Genomic DNA, 16,197 nt, shown 5'->3' on the forward strand with positions numbered 1-16,197 from the left:
AACACACATGGGCCCCAGCAAAGTACATAAGCATATACCAAGTAGTCCCACTGACTTCAATTGGCTTAAATTTAAGCATATGCTTAAATTCTTTGCTTTATCAGGGCTGTAACATTCAGTATATAATATCTTCCCAAGAGCTAATTATACTTGAGCTTCATGTAATGATAGATGTGCTGTGGGTTTATTTCAATAAATGTCATATGAAACTCAAAATATGAATTCATATATTTAATAGAAATAAAATAAATATTACAGTATGTCAAGGTTTATATAACATTAAAGGCTTTTATTTCAATTTCTTTAATTTTCTTTTTAAATTATTTGAACCACATATTCTGGATCCATATTTATGAGATATCTGTTACCTTTCCCTGCTTGCAGAGCCAGTTGTATATGCATCTAACCAACTACTCTGTGAATAAACATAATGAGCATTTTGAACGGGATGAAACAGAAGATAAAGGCAGTAAACGCTCCATAAAATGGTTTACTGAGTTTCTACAAACAAATCACCTTGATGTTTCCAAATTCTGGAGTGATATTTCAGTAAGATAAAACGAATGTGCAATTAATGATTTATGTATATACAGCATATCAATTTAGAAAATTAATGTCACCTGTCATCTCTAGACTTTGCTCGGAAATCACCACGTGTATTGCAGCGTTATTAATCCGAGCTCTCAATAATGCACATCACACAGGACGTACTGTAAATTGGTGCTAAGGGCAAACTGTTGTTTTAATTTTTTTTTAAGGTTTAGAAGTAGGACAGCTTTCAGACTGAATTAGCCTTCCTCATGGAGAGGCATTTTTCTGCGAGGTTAGCATTGAAGTCATTTTGCTAGACAATGTAGGACAGAGTGAATTATTTGCAATAAGAATAGCAGGGGAGATATTAATAAATCTGGAGAAAACTCTGCCCTGACCTATATGTCATGTAACCTTTAATAAGACTACAGTTTCCCAAGATATAAGGCAGGGCAAAATTAGATGTAATGCTGTTTTCAATAGTTGCTTAAACAAAGGGCTAAATTTATGCATAAATCCCTTAAAATGGATTTGTTTATATAATTCCCTCAGACTGCTTTAAAAATAGAGCAATCATTTGTTCAATCTTTTTGTAACCACATATGACAGATCTAGACAATTCCTCTTGTCATGAATGTGTTAGAAGACTTGAATATGAAAACCTTGGTTATGATTTATCTCAAAATATGCTGATATCATTCCCTGCGGTTCTAATGCAACTTTGTGAAAAATCCCCACAGGAACTAGTGGTGAAGACTCTCATAGTAGCAGAGCCACATGTCCTTCATGCTTATCGTATGTGCAGACCAGGCCAAGCTCCCGGAAGTGACAGTGTCTGTTTCGAAGTACTAGGATTTGATATTCTGCTGGACAGAAAACTAAAACCCTGGCTCCTGGAGGTAAAGCACTTTTGTTAGACTGTAAAGTGTGCTTATATAAAACTAAGTACAGTCATGCCTAGCCCATACCTTCCTGGGAAAACTCCCAAGGAAAATCCAAGCGTTGTAGGGAGGGGTACTGGTGATTTAAATAGCTGGCACTCATCCTTCTGAGAGTATGTGTGCACTGCATGCTTCTTTCAGCAGCAAGCAGCGAATATACATGGGTAGCCCCCCTAGCACAAGGTAAGTTATAAGTAGAGTGAGTACAAACCCTAAACAGCTTTCTACTTGCCCAAACTGTGCCTCCCCATCTACTCTGCTATTTTTAGCAGGATAGTGTCCCACTGTCTCCTGCTGTTGGAGCCTTTCCCTGTCACAGGAAAAGACTCTGACAGTGGAGAGGGGAGCAGCAGGGAAAGAATGCTCAGACTCAGCCTTTCTCCACTTACTTCCCACTGCCAGAGCCTTTACCTGACACATGTAGCTACACACTGCAGCATGGATGCAGCTTGCTTTTTACTGTGGCATGTAGTCTGGGCTATTACTGAATCGGTGCCCTTGAATGATCCTGAGGTTGGGAAGTTTGGGGTAAGGGAAGGATATTGTTTTGCCGCAGGTGTTGTATTTCACAAGCGATGTAATACTGAGGTCCTGACCACTTTAAAGTTCACATACAACTTTTTGTGAGAAGAAAGGTGTAACCCTGGCTTCCTGAACACATGCCAGTCTGAGAACCACCCTCACTCAAATGGAGTACTGTTTTCCTCCATTGGCTTCAGGGCAACTGCTCAATGTGAGTAAAGGTGGCAGAATCAGCCCTCCATTAATTAATTACATTCTGGCCAGTTAAGTACAAGTATTTGATAAGTCTGAATGGCGTCTAGTGCAGTCCTCCCTAGCTGGAAGGATGGTGGCTGTGAATGAGTTCAGGCGGAGGTGAAGATACTGCCTTCCATAGGGTGATGTGAAGAACATCCTCAAGGCTTTTGCACCTTCTCCGCAAAAACCAATTGACATATCTCAGCATTTTAAACATTAGCGTTAGTCTGTGGAGGAGGAGACCTATAAATTGCTTTGGAAAGATTTATTTTCCATTTCTAGTTTAGAAACTAGCTTTTTATTTTGACAAAATATTGTCATCTTTTCTCAGTTAAGATAGAGAACAAGCTTGTCACTTTTAACATACAATATAACGCCATGAATCCATTATTTTGGAGATGGCATTTACAGCTTTTGGACTTGATCCTACCAGGTGCTGAGCACTCTGATGTGATCCAGCAAAGTGCGTAAGCATATGCTAACTTCAAGCATGTGAGTAATCCCATTGATTTCAGTAGAATTATTCAAGTACTTAAAACTAAACCCTTGTTTAAGTGTTTTGCTAGATCATGCCATAATGCTTGGCGCCTTGCAGGATCAAGCCCTTTAGTGAATGAACCTTTTCCCCAAGATATGGCTTCAGCTTGTCAGTTCAGAAAAGAAGATGCCCACCCTGCCCACCAGATGCAGCAGGAATTTTTTTTAATTTTTGACTTGTAATCTTTTATTCTGTATCAGTTTTTAACAAACTGTTTGACACAGAAGTGATGCATTTTCCAGACCAACGCCAGTTCACTTAACATTTTGTTTGACTTTAAAAGTTACTTTAACTCTACACATCTTTTCTATCACTCTTTGCAACTTTTGTTTGACAAACTTCTTTGAAGTACATAAAGCAGCTTTAGGCTATTAGCACTTCCAGTTCTGCGGATGGAAAAAAGGAGTCCTACTGAACAGAACTTTAGATGTCTTTGGTAACCCACAAGGCAAACACCAAAGCAAGAATCCCTTGCACACACATTGTCACTAACTACTTGATTCACTATTTGGGCATACACAAATCAATTGCTGCTTGAACAAAGTAACTGTAATGAGCGTAACTGGGAAGCATAGAGACAGAATGTAGGCACCAGCATGAAAACAATTTTTCACTCCACAGTGTGGATTAGTAAGACACTTTATTAGTAGCGCTTGGTCTACACCTAAAATTTAGGTCAACCTAGCTATGTTGCTCAAGAATATGAAAAATTCACATCTATGCAAAATGTAATTAAGCCTATCTAAGCCCCTGTCTGGACACTGCTAGGTCGATGGAAGAAGTTTTTCGTTGGCCAAGCTACCGCCTGTCAGGGGAGGATTAATTACAGTGATGGAAAAACCCCTTCCGGTGCTGTAGCAAGTGTCTGCACTACAGCGGTGTAGCAGCAGCTATGCTGCTGTAGCACTTGTAGTGTAGACATAGTTTAGGTTTACAAATGGATTACTTCTAATCTTGAAACCTAATCTGTTTACACCCAGTCAAAATGTGTTGCTGGTACGGTACTGCCTGTGGCCTTGCCAATATTTTATGAATTTACAATCACAATTACCTATTTTTGAAACACACATTTTCCCCTTCCCTTCATGAAAGACCCACATAAACAACAGATGAAGCTGTTTGACTGACTGAAGTGGGGAAACTGTAAAACTAACTATATAAAGAGTGCTGTCAAGTGAACAAACTTAGTTTCTTCCTCTAATCTCTCTTCTACAATAATGTTACTTGTAAAAATAGTAGGTAACACGTCTCAGAAGCAGGTGTGTGTGTGTGTGTGTGTGTTTTTGTTTTCCTTTTACTGGACTCTTTTTAAATTTACTGTTAATGCATGTTTGGGGCTTTGTCTTTTTCAAACCAACTGGGTGATGTCATTATGGCAACTGCTTGCAGTGCTTGTATAGCTTGAGGAAAAAACAAAGCATTTTTTAAAAGTTTGTCTACGGACAGTAAAACACGATGATGATGGTATTGATGAGCAAAACATCCATAATTAATATGCCAAATTTATAGCCTTATTATCCAACCATTGACTGTCATTGAGTAGTTTAGCAGGCATATTTCTCACAAGGGTTTGGCATAACTTTAATTAGAAAAACACATGTTCCTTCCCTCTCTTCCCTGTAGAGAGACTAATTTGCTGGCATTGATGCCTTGACCAGAAACAGCACATGACATACAATGCTGTATCTGCATTTTAGAAATAGAAATGTCTATGTTCATACAAGTCACCAGCTCCTAAGCACTAGTAACATATATGCAATTTCCATCATCCTAGCCTGCTATCAAATGCAGGAGAATGTGAAGATGAGGGTTCTGGAGGCTGCCACCTATGATAATAGTTGTAAGGCTAGAATCACACTGCTCCTGGGTTCTGTGTGTGGGGTGTGTGCATATGGGATGTCTGGCGAGGTGGTTACCTGCTCCTGCCTGGTGGGGCTTCAAAGCCAGCCCCGAGAGAGAGCCAGGGCTGAGGGCAAGAAAAGTTAGGCTGATTGGGGAAATGACCGCAGCTGGGCCATGCCCCAATCAGGCCGCAGCTGGGCCTATAAAGGAGCTGCTAGACTGAAGCTTAGAGTCTCTCTGCATTCAGAGAGGGAAGGGGCTGGTTGTAGGGACATGAGGGAATACCGAGATTGGAGCGGGCTGAGGTGGAAAGGCCTTGGGAGCAGGGGAGCTCTGGCCTGGAAACCCCCAGGCTACAAGGCCTAGATTAGGGCCTATTAGGTACTGGAGTTGCAAGGGGGCAGCCCACGGGTAGACAGAGGCAACAGGTCCAAACCCTCTTGTCTGTGATGAGTGGCTGATACACTGCAGTCTGCCCTGGGGAGCGGGGCTAAGCGATGACTGGCAGTAGCCAAGACTGAGGCGAGGTGGGGGTAGTGGGTGGGGGTTCCCCGGGGAGGGAAGACCATCAGGAATTGTTGGGGGTTTACTGCCAGGGGGCAGCACCCCAGTGGGAGGAGGCACCGGAGCCGACGGTAAGGCGGATCACCAGACGGCAGAGGGTGCTCCAGAGGCTGAAAAGCTAATTCCCAAGGACAATCAGCAGGAGGCACCGCCCGGTGAGTCTGGCTCTATTACAGGTGGTATTAAGAAACACTGCCGTGGTGCTGGGATTATTGGAGCAGTATTACATATGGGCATGGGGAGTCGTATACTCTTTATTTTATTACATTTTCATATTTAGTTTCAGTTCTTTCCCATTTTGCTAGAGGAAAGAGACATGACTAACCTTAAATCTTGTTTGCCAGACACATTGAACTAATTTAATGTAGGTTCACTCTTTGCAGTAGATACAAACATCATACTTCACATCCACACCTCCTTTGTGAACACTCACTCTGCTTGTTCAGCTGTTTGCTTGCGGTACTCTCAGGTCAACATCTACTGCTGCCTTTATCCTTCTATAATAATTTTGGTTCCTTCTCTAGAGTCACACTCTTGGTCCCTTTCCACCCATTTTCCTCCTGCCAAGAACTCCTTAAAAGGAGCGAATCACACTGTAGCACTGGGGACAAGCACAAACCTCGCAAGACCATGAGATTTCCCAGTGTATTGGGAGTGCTGCCAAGATGGCATTGTGATGAGGGATGCAGCCTCTACATGTTTCCTTGGCTTATGCGGTTTATTTTACAAAGGCAGCTGCACACATTATTACAAGAAAACTATTGTGATCGTTTCTGTCTTGGGGAGACCTGTCTCTGAATGCCCCTTTCACTGCTGGTCTTGATTGGGCCGAACATTTGGGGACACCTCAGCTTGCCTCTCCTCTGGCATCAAGCATAAGGCTTTGAGGAGGCAGAGAGTAAGACAGGGCCTTTGTGATGGCGGTCCCGGGGTCTTACCAGGAAAGAGGAAACATTAACTCAAATTCAGGGAATATGGGGGCAAATCTACAGTCTTGGCTCTGAGAGGGCTCCTATGTTGCCAATCCCCAGGACGCTCTCTGGATCTCCCTTTTGGGGATGACATAGGTCCTGTGGTGCTGATGTACTTCTGCTTTCCACATGGCTCCCAAGCCTGCCAGAGGGATCCAGTGAGCAGGAGGAATTGAGGTGTTTGGGACTGCGATTCTTCTTACAACCTCATCTCTGAACAATTGACTCTGGATTTTTTTCAATAGTCAGCCCTGCAAAATTACCTTTGATTATTCAAATAGGTGCCCTAAAACATAGATTTAAATAGCAAAGTTAATGCTGTGCAAGCTTACAAAAACAAACTCAAATCTGTGGTTTCTGAGGCTACATCTACACTTGGAGCTAGGGGTGTGATTTCCAGCTTGCCTAGACATACTTGAGCTAGCATGCTAAAAAATAGTGTAGCCTCATTAGCATGGAGAGCAGCAGCATAGGCTAGTTGCCCTGAGTATGTACACATCTGATCCAGGTGGGCTGTATTTGGGGCAGCTAGCCCATGCTACTGCTCACAGCTGCCTGTGCTACCATGGCTACACTACTATTTTTAGTATGCTAGCTCAATGAGAGTTAGCTTGTATAGACAAACTTGTGCGAGGGAATTGCACTCCAGGAGCCAAGTTTGGCTGTCGTCTCAATGGTAATTGTTATCCATGCACATCATGCTGGGCTTTCTGGTGTCTTTCTGTTTTGAGAGTAGGCAAGATACTGACATTCATATAAATCCCACTCTCTCTGAGGCACTCCACTTCAGAGGGCAAGTGTGTTGTAAATGTGGATATCCTGCTGTCTTAACAATGCATACTGAGCAGAGGATTGTTTCTGGCTTTGTTCTAATCCTGAGGGCCTATGAACCAAAACAGAGTGGGTTTTAGGTTCACTAGTGCTCTTTTAAAAAAGAGAGAACTCAATCTACTATGAAATGAAGCATCAACATTCTTTACATGTACCAAAAGGTAGAAAATACAATCTCTAAAAGACCTAGAAAATTTAGGTATGCTTTTAAAAGCAAATTGTTGGAAGCTATCTGAATGAAGAAGAGGACCGTAAATACCTGTGGAAATTCTGGATGGTCTGGCATTTCTGTGATTGTTTTGAAATGGAAAAATGAGTTCTTCTTCAAGTGACTGTACATGTCCCTTCCATGCCCAGTGCATAAGAATCTGAGACTTTCCCCTTTACCCATTAGGGCTGTACTTCAGCCACCGCTGCTTCATGATGGTAGAAATCACGTAGCCTCCCCAACCCCCACCTCGGTTCCTTTTTACCACCTACGATCAGTTGTCTAAGCCTTCCCTCTCGGGGCAGGCACTGTGTACTTTGGCATCGGTGAGGAGTGCCCTCTGGAACATTGCTTCTGAATGTCAACACTGATCCCCCTTCTCTGGGGCCAAGAAAGAAGCACAGAAGATCATCTATTATGGCACTGGTGCCTGGCCTGGTGAGACTGATGTCTGTCTGCTATGGTGCCAACTCCTTTAAGGCAACAGCAGCACCAAAAAAAATCACCCCATACCAACAATGCCGGAGGCCTATGGAGCAGCACAGCACCTACTCTGCCCCTCAGTGCCAGACTCTGATCAGGGAGACAAGCCTGGATCCTCAGACCGATACTTGAACTTACCTCAAAGACGAGATCAGCCCTTGGTACTGGGGGAGGAGCTAGATCTGTGGTGTGTCCAGTGCTTTTCTCTCTGGTGAAGCGCAGGGGTAAACCCAGTGTGCTGATCCTGGTGCCAACGTCTCCTAGGGTGACCAGATGTCCCCATTTTGTAGGGAGGGTCCCAGTATTTGGGGACTATCCCTACATATCTTCCCAGCATTCATTTGTCTTACATAGGTGCCTGTTACCGCCCCCATCCCAATTTTTACACTTGCTGTCTGGTCACCCTAACATCTCCAGAGAGATGTCCCTGAACTTCAGCACTACCTGGCACAGCACCACCATGGTCAGGCAACTCAGGGTCCTCCCAGAGTCTAAGGTTGGTTTTTATGCCCTTTTCTCCCAGAACAGATGTCAGTCCCATCCTTCCCATTGAGGGAATTCTGTTACTGGTACTCAGCAGATTTCCAGAGACATGGGTGCTTGGAGCAGTTGTGGCCCAATGCTATAACCAATGGGGCATGCTCTTCCTTCCATATCCTCACCCTTTCCTGAGCCCCTGGCTTGAACTGCTTGTGAGTCACCTGAAGTAGCGTGGACGTATGTATGGAACGTACACTGTCTCCTCCTGAGCACTCCTTGTAGCTGAGTGTGGCTCTGCAGTGGCCTGCCTCAGTTGCCCCTCCTTAATGAGGTGGTAATGAGGTCACTTAAACAACCTGGTCAAGGAGAAGACACACACTACAGGAGTATATCTCCCTTTAATACAGCCTCTTCTACAGGCATTTAAAGGCTCCTACCTCAGAGGCCAGATAAAACTCGTAAGTCCCAAAGCAAATGTTTCTAGGTCCCAGCAGCAGCTGCTTCTGCTATAAGGCCTTGGGTTTCTCCACAGCCCAGGGAGCTTCTGCAGTTTTTTCCTTGATTGTTTAGGGTCTTTCCCAGGACTCCTGCAGTGGAGAACTTTTTGCCTAGTTCAGGCTCCATAGGAACTCCCCTCCTCTGGAGCTTTCCTTTAACTGAGCTCTCCAGCCCTTTAGACCTATTAGACTGAGGTGTGTTACTTTAATTAACAGCCTTCCATCTACTTAAGCAGTTAATTATCCCCTGGTGGATCTGGGTTGGCTCATTCCCTTCAGTATAGTCTGTCACAGGCAGGCTGGGTACTGACTCCCTTAAAGGGACAGCCCTGTGACACTGTGCAGTCCTTCAAAGAAGGAAAAAATGTTTACTAGCCTGTTCTGTATCTGTTGTTCAAGTTGTGTTGCGCACCTCCATGCCGTGACCCAACTTCCTTCTCCTCCTAGCCTCTGGGATTCTGCACCCACCGCAATGGTCTATAGGATGCATTACAGTTAGTCTGTCAGGTAAGAAGGAATTGAGGTGGGTCTGGAGTGGCCATGCTCTTCACATCACCATGCAGGAGGAGAAAGTAGCTGAGGGAGGATGTGCTGCCCTGATAGGTACCGCTAAGGGAAAAATCTCAGACTATGACCCACTGGAAACACGCACACACCTGAAGTGGACTGGATATGTGCAACACACCTTGAACAAGTTTACAGAACAGGTTAGTAACTGTTTTTATGCACTTAGTTTCCTCCTTGGTGCTCTGGAAAGGCAAATAGTTGAATGATGGGAGCTCAATTCACCTCATGCTATTCATTACCTTCATTTCAAATAAGGAACAGAGCATGCAGTTCTCTTCACAAAAGTGGCTGAAGTGGCATGATGGGGATCCAGGTGTTTTGTGCCTCAATGATTTCCATATGCAGTGTGCTGAATTTACAAGGCTAGAGGTTTTTGGTTTTTGTGAGCCCTGCCAACTGATCTTTGGGGTTGGAGGAATAAGCTGGGTCATCTTCCAGCTCATCTTTAAATCTTGCCCTTAGTTACACTTATGCTGCCCTAGTGGGTCCAATTCATGTTTGCCCTGCAGCCAGCTGCACCAGAAAAAAGGGGCTACAAAGCAGCTGCATAGGTTCCTAGGATTTCTGGTTCTCCTATCACAGAGGGCCTTCTGATTGGCATGAAGGAGTGGTGTAGTCTCTGGGATTCTGCACCTCCACAATGGTCTATAGGATGCATTACAGTTAGAGCACATCTTAAGGCAGCCCTGACCTAACCTTAACCTGTGCTAAAGGTGAGCCCCTAAGTACCCTGCACTCTTGCTAATGCTGGCATAGGGATGCCTTTCCTTCATTACCTTCAAATTATGCTCTTAATAAAGATTTTGCAACTCTATTGCTGTCAGGAAATTTGGACGGGTAACTGATTAGAATTCATTGAACAAATTCTGTTGAAGATGTAGTAGATGGATTCTATTCCTTCTAATCTTTTCTCTGCTGTAATGGCTCTGCAGAGCTAATGGGAGTGAAAAGTAATAAACTTTTTAATGACTAAAGTTACCAAGTCAGATCCTTAATACACAGGGACCATAGTTCAGCAAGGTGCTTAAAATGTGCTTAACTTTAAGCATCTAAATCAGGGGGATTACTCGTGTTCTTAAAGCTAGGCACATGCTTAAGTAACTTGCTGAATTGGAGTCTGAGCGCAGACCTGTAAGTAACTAACAAGGTGCCACTTTTGTATAGTGACTTTTCAAAGTAGAATTATACTTCAAATGGTTAAACAGAAACAAATGACAAAAGGTATGCAAGGATTGTAGAAAATCTTGGGCACTGATAGATGAAGATACTCTGTACAGTCCAGCAAAATACTTATTAAAAACTGCTTTGCTTAACTTAATTCTTTTAAATAACAAAATACACTTGGCTCTTAAAATAAAGCAGTATTCTCAACAGTAGAGAGAGATACACAAGGTAGAAAGGATACAGCTGATGTACAATCAGAAATATATTCTAGCCATATGCCATGTATGGTAGTGATTATTTAGTTGTATTATAGTTGCATTTGGAGGTCCCAAGCGATATTGGGGGCCCATTGTGCTAGGCACTGTTCCTAAATACAGTAGGAGACGTTCCTGGGCCCTGAGAACTTAGGCCAGATCTTCAAAGGTATGAGACACCAAACTCCTATTGAAGTCAAGGGTGTTAGTGCCTAAAGGCCTTTGAGGATCTTATAGTCTAAGCAGCAGTTCTCAAACAGTGCGTCAAAGTGGGTTGTGACCCACTTTGAATGTGGTCGCCAGGGCTGGCTGAGACTTGCTCAGGCCCGGGGCTGAAGCCCAAGCCCCACTGCCCAGGGCCGAAGCCAGAGCCCGAGGGCTTCAGCCCTGGGCAGCGTGGCTCATGTTACAGGCCCCCTGCTGGGGCGGAAGCCCTTGAGCTTCAGGTTTGGGGCCCCCCACACCAGGGGCAGTAAGGATCAGGCAGGCTCAGGCTTTGGTTCCCCCCTCCAGGGGTCGTGAAGTAATTTTTGTTGTCAAAGGGAGTCACGGTGCAACGAAGTTTGAGAATCCCTGGTAGACAAGACAGATAAAAGGTGTAAGGGGAAAGAGGTGATTTGTCTAGTGGTCAGTGGCAGAGCCAGGAATAGAATGCAGATTTTCTGAGTCCCCTTATTCATGGCTTGTCTAGTTGGTTCACTTCTGTGAAAATAGACAAATATACCTTCATTTCTGGTTAGGTCTGCATGAAGATAAACATAGATTCAGTCATGAACACTATTTTAAATGTAACTTTAAAAGGATCTTTAAACCTACAAAACTCAAATTAAGCGATACACTAAGATCGTCTCCATTTCATCCCCCATTAGTTATTAGAAATATTCTTGAGCAGCAGTGTCTAATCAGGAATATCTTCCCAGCATTCATTAGTCTAAAAATAAACAGAAATCACAGCCTCCTGTCTAAACTTGACTAATGTGACCTTTGCAAAATTCACAAAAATTGCATATGGAAGAGTGCTGACTCCTTCAGACTGCTTTAAAGCAAGCTACATTGCGCCACCTAGAGGATGACCATCAGGAACATCTTTTTCAGATTCTCTCCCTGATGTATTTGAACCAATCCCTTTTGCAGAAAAGGATAAATATTACAATATACTTCATGATCTATTGATATACTGGTATAATTTAGAAAGAAAATTCTCTTTTGGGCATGAACTGTACATCAGCTTTGTCTGTTGCCATATATTACACTCCAACATTTGAGAGAGCATTTGAAGAGTGATCTTGTAGAATACTTGACTGCTCCCTGCAATATGCAGATTGCTCTCAACTTCCACAGAAGTTAAGGGGGATTTAAAGGTACAAAGCAGTTTGTAGGTTGAGTTTGGAACTTCTTAGCAAGTAACACTAGGGAGCAAGCATTTCTGGGGGGAGATGGCTACATTAAGGAAATACTTCAAAGGGGGACCATAAGGCTTTCTCCCCCTGAAAGTATAAAAACATCAAATATTTGATTTCTTGCAATCAAGAAAGCATGTTTTAAAATACACATGCAGAGAACCATGCCAATCCATACTTCAGCATGTTGCTATTACACTGTGAAACGGATGGTTGGGTTTGCTCTTCACTGAAGCACAGGCCAGCAAGCTTTCCTGCCATGTCCAGGTGAGTGGGCAAGTGGAAGAGCAGTATGTTGTCCCCTCACCTAGCCCTTTGCACACAGCAACACCCCGAACAGGATTATGATGTTTACTGTTACCTGTTGGTTCTTCCTCCCTTGTGCTGCTAATCTGAGAAGATGGGCAGGGCCAGGCTCTCGTTGCTCCTGTACAACTCTTCTGGGGTGCTGTTGGACAGAAAGAAAACTCATGGGAAGGTGCCTTAGAAATTGGTCCCATTGGAGGGAAGAGGTAATTAGGCTGTTGCTTTGCTTCTCTCCTCTTCAGCTCTTAAAAGGGGCACTGCAGCCATTGCCAGTGGGCTTCTGTGATACTGAAGCCAGCCATTGGAAGTGAATAAACATGGATGCTGAGACTTTGTCGCTGTATGGGAGCGGTCTGTGATGCAAAGTATTCTGTGTTAGCCCAGAAAAACTAGTACAATCCCAGCAGAATTGTGCAGTGGGCAGGTATAACATGCTCATGCATGTTTAGCAAAAATATTAACAGAAAGCTGTATTTCCCCATGGCTTCTGTAGTTTGTGATCTCAAAAGAACCTCTGCTTTATATTCCAACATAAAAATGCATTAACTTGGTGTAAATTCCATCCAATTTGTGAAAAACAAGTACTAATGAAACACAAAATCCTAAACTTTAAAATGCATTGTTGCAGGTTTTCATTTCTTATTTATGCTTTTTAAAAATACAGATAATTGATATATTGTGTAAGGAACATAAATGGTTTCCAGAGTTTATGGAAAACTCTTAACTTGGGATTTCCTGTATTTTAATGTGTTCTATTATTGAAGAATGGATTTAAACAATCTTAGTCCTAGAGTAATGCATTATTTATGCTGGAATTTACATGGCTTTTTTGGAGCATAATGGCAGAGTTGAGACATTGAACATATGGACACCCACAAAAAAAACCCCTTAAGGTACTGTCAAATTTGAACCTTTTTTACAGCTGTAACGCATTGCTATTAGGTAAAAACCTCACATTTATATGAGAAAATGGCTGGGCTCCAGCCGGGAGCCTGATAGCATAGGGCCCTGCTGCAGCATCTTGTTCTGGTTCTATAAAATGCATATTCCACTAGGTCATGGGAGTAAATGTATTTTCCAACCATAAAGGGCTTCTTGTGATCAAAATAAGAACAGTTATGCTGAGTAATGAGGCATGATTGCCAAAGAGCATAAAATATATTTTATCACCAGCCTGTTATCAATAACTCTCTAAATATGAGCATTTTGAGGTTTTGTAAATTTGTCAATGTTCAGCTAGAGGGATTTTAAACCCTTTTTCCCCCACCCCAGAAAATTATTGTAAAACCAGTATGGAATCTGAAAAATGGGCAATTTTTAAATGCCTCTAACTTAAAATATTCACTGATCCATTTAATGTTTTTTTTTCAATCTCATCAGGAGTCCTTTAGTAAGAGTTGTGAGTTTGGGAAAGAAGTATTTTTGTTCCACTTCTAAAATTCATGGAGGACAGTCCACATAACTGTCCTTTTCAATGCAAACTTACCTGTGATATTGTGCTCAGCACCTCCATAATAGTTAATGAAGCAATGGCAATAGAGGCATAAACCATGAGCATGAATGATGAGCTAGGTGAATGCAGCAGGCCACTAATCCATTACTCAGGTTAATCCTCTGGAAACAGCCTGAGAAATGTCAGCATTTCAATTACACGATGAATGTTTGGGGATTTTAAAAAAAATTAATTTAGAATTATTGTTGCCCCTTGGCCTGAGCAGTTCACCACCAATATTTGGGACCTGGCCTGATTGTGTCTAAGAGAATATGATTAAGTTCTTTGATACCAAAATCAGGCCATTTGTCCTATTTGCTCCCTCTGAGGGACACTTCTTCTCACAAATATTTCTCTTTGGTTTTGCTAGCTTTCTCCTTCTCTTTTTTTTTTTAAACACTCATAGAATCCGAGAATATCAGAGTTGGAAGAGACCTCAGGAGGTCATCTAGTCCAACCCCCTGGTCAAAGCAGGACCAATCCCCAATTAAATCATCCCAGCCAGGGCTTTGTCAAGCCTGACCTTAAACTTCTAAGGAAGGAGATTCTACCACCTCCCTAGGTAACGCATTCCAGTGTTTCACCACCCTCCTAGTGAAAAGGTTTTTCCTAATATCCAACCTAAACCTCCCCCACTGCAACTTGAGACCATTACTCCTTGTCCTGTCATCTTCTACCACTGAGAATAGTCTAGAACCATCCTCTTTGGAACCACCTCTCAGGTAGTTAAAAGCAGCTATCAAATCCCGCCCCACCATTCTTCTCTTCTGCAGACTAAACAATCCCAGTTCCCTCAGCCTCTCCTCATAAGTCATGTGTTCCAGACCCCTAATCATTTTTGTTGCCCTTCGCTGGACTCTCTCCAATTTATCCACATCCTTCTTGTAGTGTGGGGCCCAAAACTGGACACAGTACCCCAGCTGAGGCCTCACCAATGTCTAATAGAGGGGAATGATCATGTCCCTCAATCTGCTGGCAATGCCCTACTTATACAGCCCAAAATGCCATTGACTGCCTTGGCAACAAGGGCACACTGCTGACTCGTATCCAGCTTCTCATCCACTGTCACCCCTAGGTCCTTTTCCTCGGAACTGCTGCCTAGCCATTCGGTCCCTAGTCTGTAGAGTGCATGGGATTCTTCTGTCCTAAGTGCAGGACTCTGCACTTGTCCTTGTTGAACCTCATCAGATTTCTTTTGGCCCAATCCTCTAATTTGTCTAGGTCCCTCTGTATCCTATCCCTACCCTCCAGTGTATCTACCTCTCCTCCCAGTTTAGTGTCATCTGAAAACTTGCTGAGGGTGCAATCCACACCATCCTCCAGATCATTATTGAAGATATTGAACAAAACCGACCCTTGGGACACTCCACTTGATACCGGCTGCCAACTAGACATGGAGCCATTGATCACTACCCGTTGAGACCAACAATCTAGCCAGCTTTCTATCCACCTTATAGTCCATTCATCCAGCCCATGCTACTTTAACTTGCTGACAAGAATACTGTGGGAGACCATGTCAAAAGCTTGCTTTCACTCACTCTTCTCCCCCCCCCCATGCCCTCCAACCCCACATTTAAACCAATCCCAGGGAAACTCCACAAAGTCACAAACTACATGGTGTCTTTCCCTGCTCAGGCTTTGCAATGTGACCAGTGGTCTTGGGTGGTAGTTGCTATTATCTCCAGCTATGTCACACCAGAAAGTGGCTTAATTGCTCCCTTTTTAGCCTGAAAGAAGAGTGGTTAGCATGCCCATCCGCTTTAATGAGGTCTGTGATTGTCTGTACATCAGTGGCTGCGAACACCTTCCAGTACAGTATAACATTATATTTTTGGTGGTTGGTCTTTTTCTTACAACTTTTAAACTCAACCCATTATTTGGGGAAAGTTCAGCACACATTAATACAGAATGAAGTCCTGTCTAAAATATTTATACCGACTTATGGACTTAATGGAGAATGAAATCCCTGCTATAAAAAGGATATCATTCTCTAATCAAATCTATAGATTTGCAAAGCACTTTACATAAGTTTTAAGCTCTAAGTTTGATGGGTGAGTCTACAAAGCATTTTGGAGAATGCAGGAGGAGCCTCCCAGCCTGGAGTGACAGACCTGGGATAGCAGGGCTCGCCCAAGCACTCTACAAATAGCTGCATGAGACAAGGCATTGAAGTTGAGACTTGAACTGGAGTTCAGGCTCTGAAGCCCACCCGCTTCCCTAGGCTACAGAGCCTGAGCCTCAACTTCAAAGTGCTGTCTACACAGCTACTTTCAGAGCTCTTACTCAGGCCTGCTACCCCAAGTCTGGCAACCTGGGCTGGGAGGCCTGCTCCCACTCACTCCAAAATGGTATGTAGATATATTGGCCTA

The 16,197-nt window shown here is 43.3% G+C and overlaps 1 protein-coding gene across 6 annotated transcripts in view; it reads left to right on the forward strand.

Annotated features, from left to right (window-relative positions):
* The window catches only part of TTLL7 (tubulin tyrosine ligase like 7), a 134,740-nt gene that overhangs the window by 65,406 nt on the left and 53,137 nt on the right, over nt 1-16,197 (forward strand). For all 6 annotated transcript variants that reach the window (XR_007358025.2, XR_007358024.2, XM_048861131.2 and 3 more), the window contains 2 exons: nt 385-549; nt 1,272-1,430. Coding sequence is in view for 4 of the 6 variants with exons in the window: in XM_048861131.2 (XP_048717088.2) it covers nt 385-549; nt 1,272-1,430 (324 nt within the window). In the remaining 2 variants the exon portion in view is untranslated. The remainder of the gene's footprint in view (nt 1-384; nt 550-1,271; nt 1,431-16,197) is intronic.

This window comes from Caretta caretta, chromosome 8 (genome assembly GCF_965140235.1).
Source record: "Caretta caretta isolate rCarCar2 chromosome 8, rCarCar1.hap1, whole genome shotgun sequence".
In the NCBI taxonomy this organism is placed as follows: domain Eukaryota; kingdom Metazoa; phylum Chordata; order Testudines; family Cheloniidae; genus Caretta; species Caretta caretta.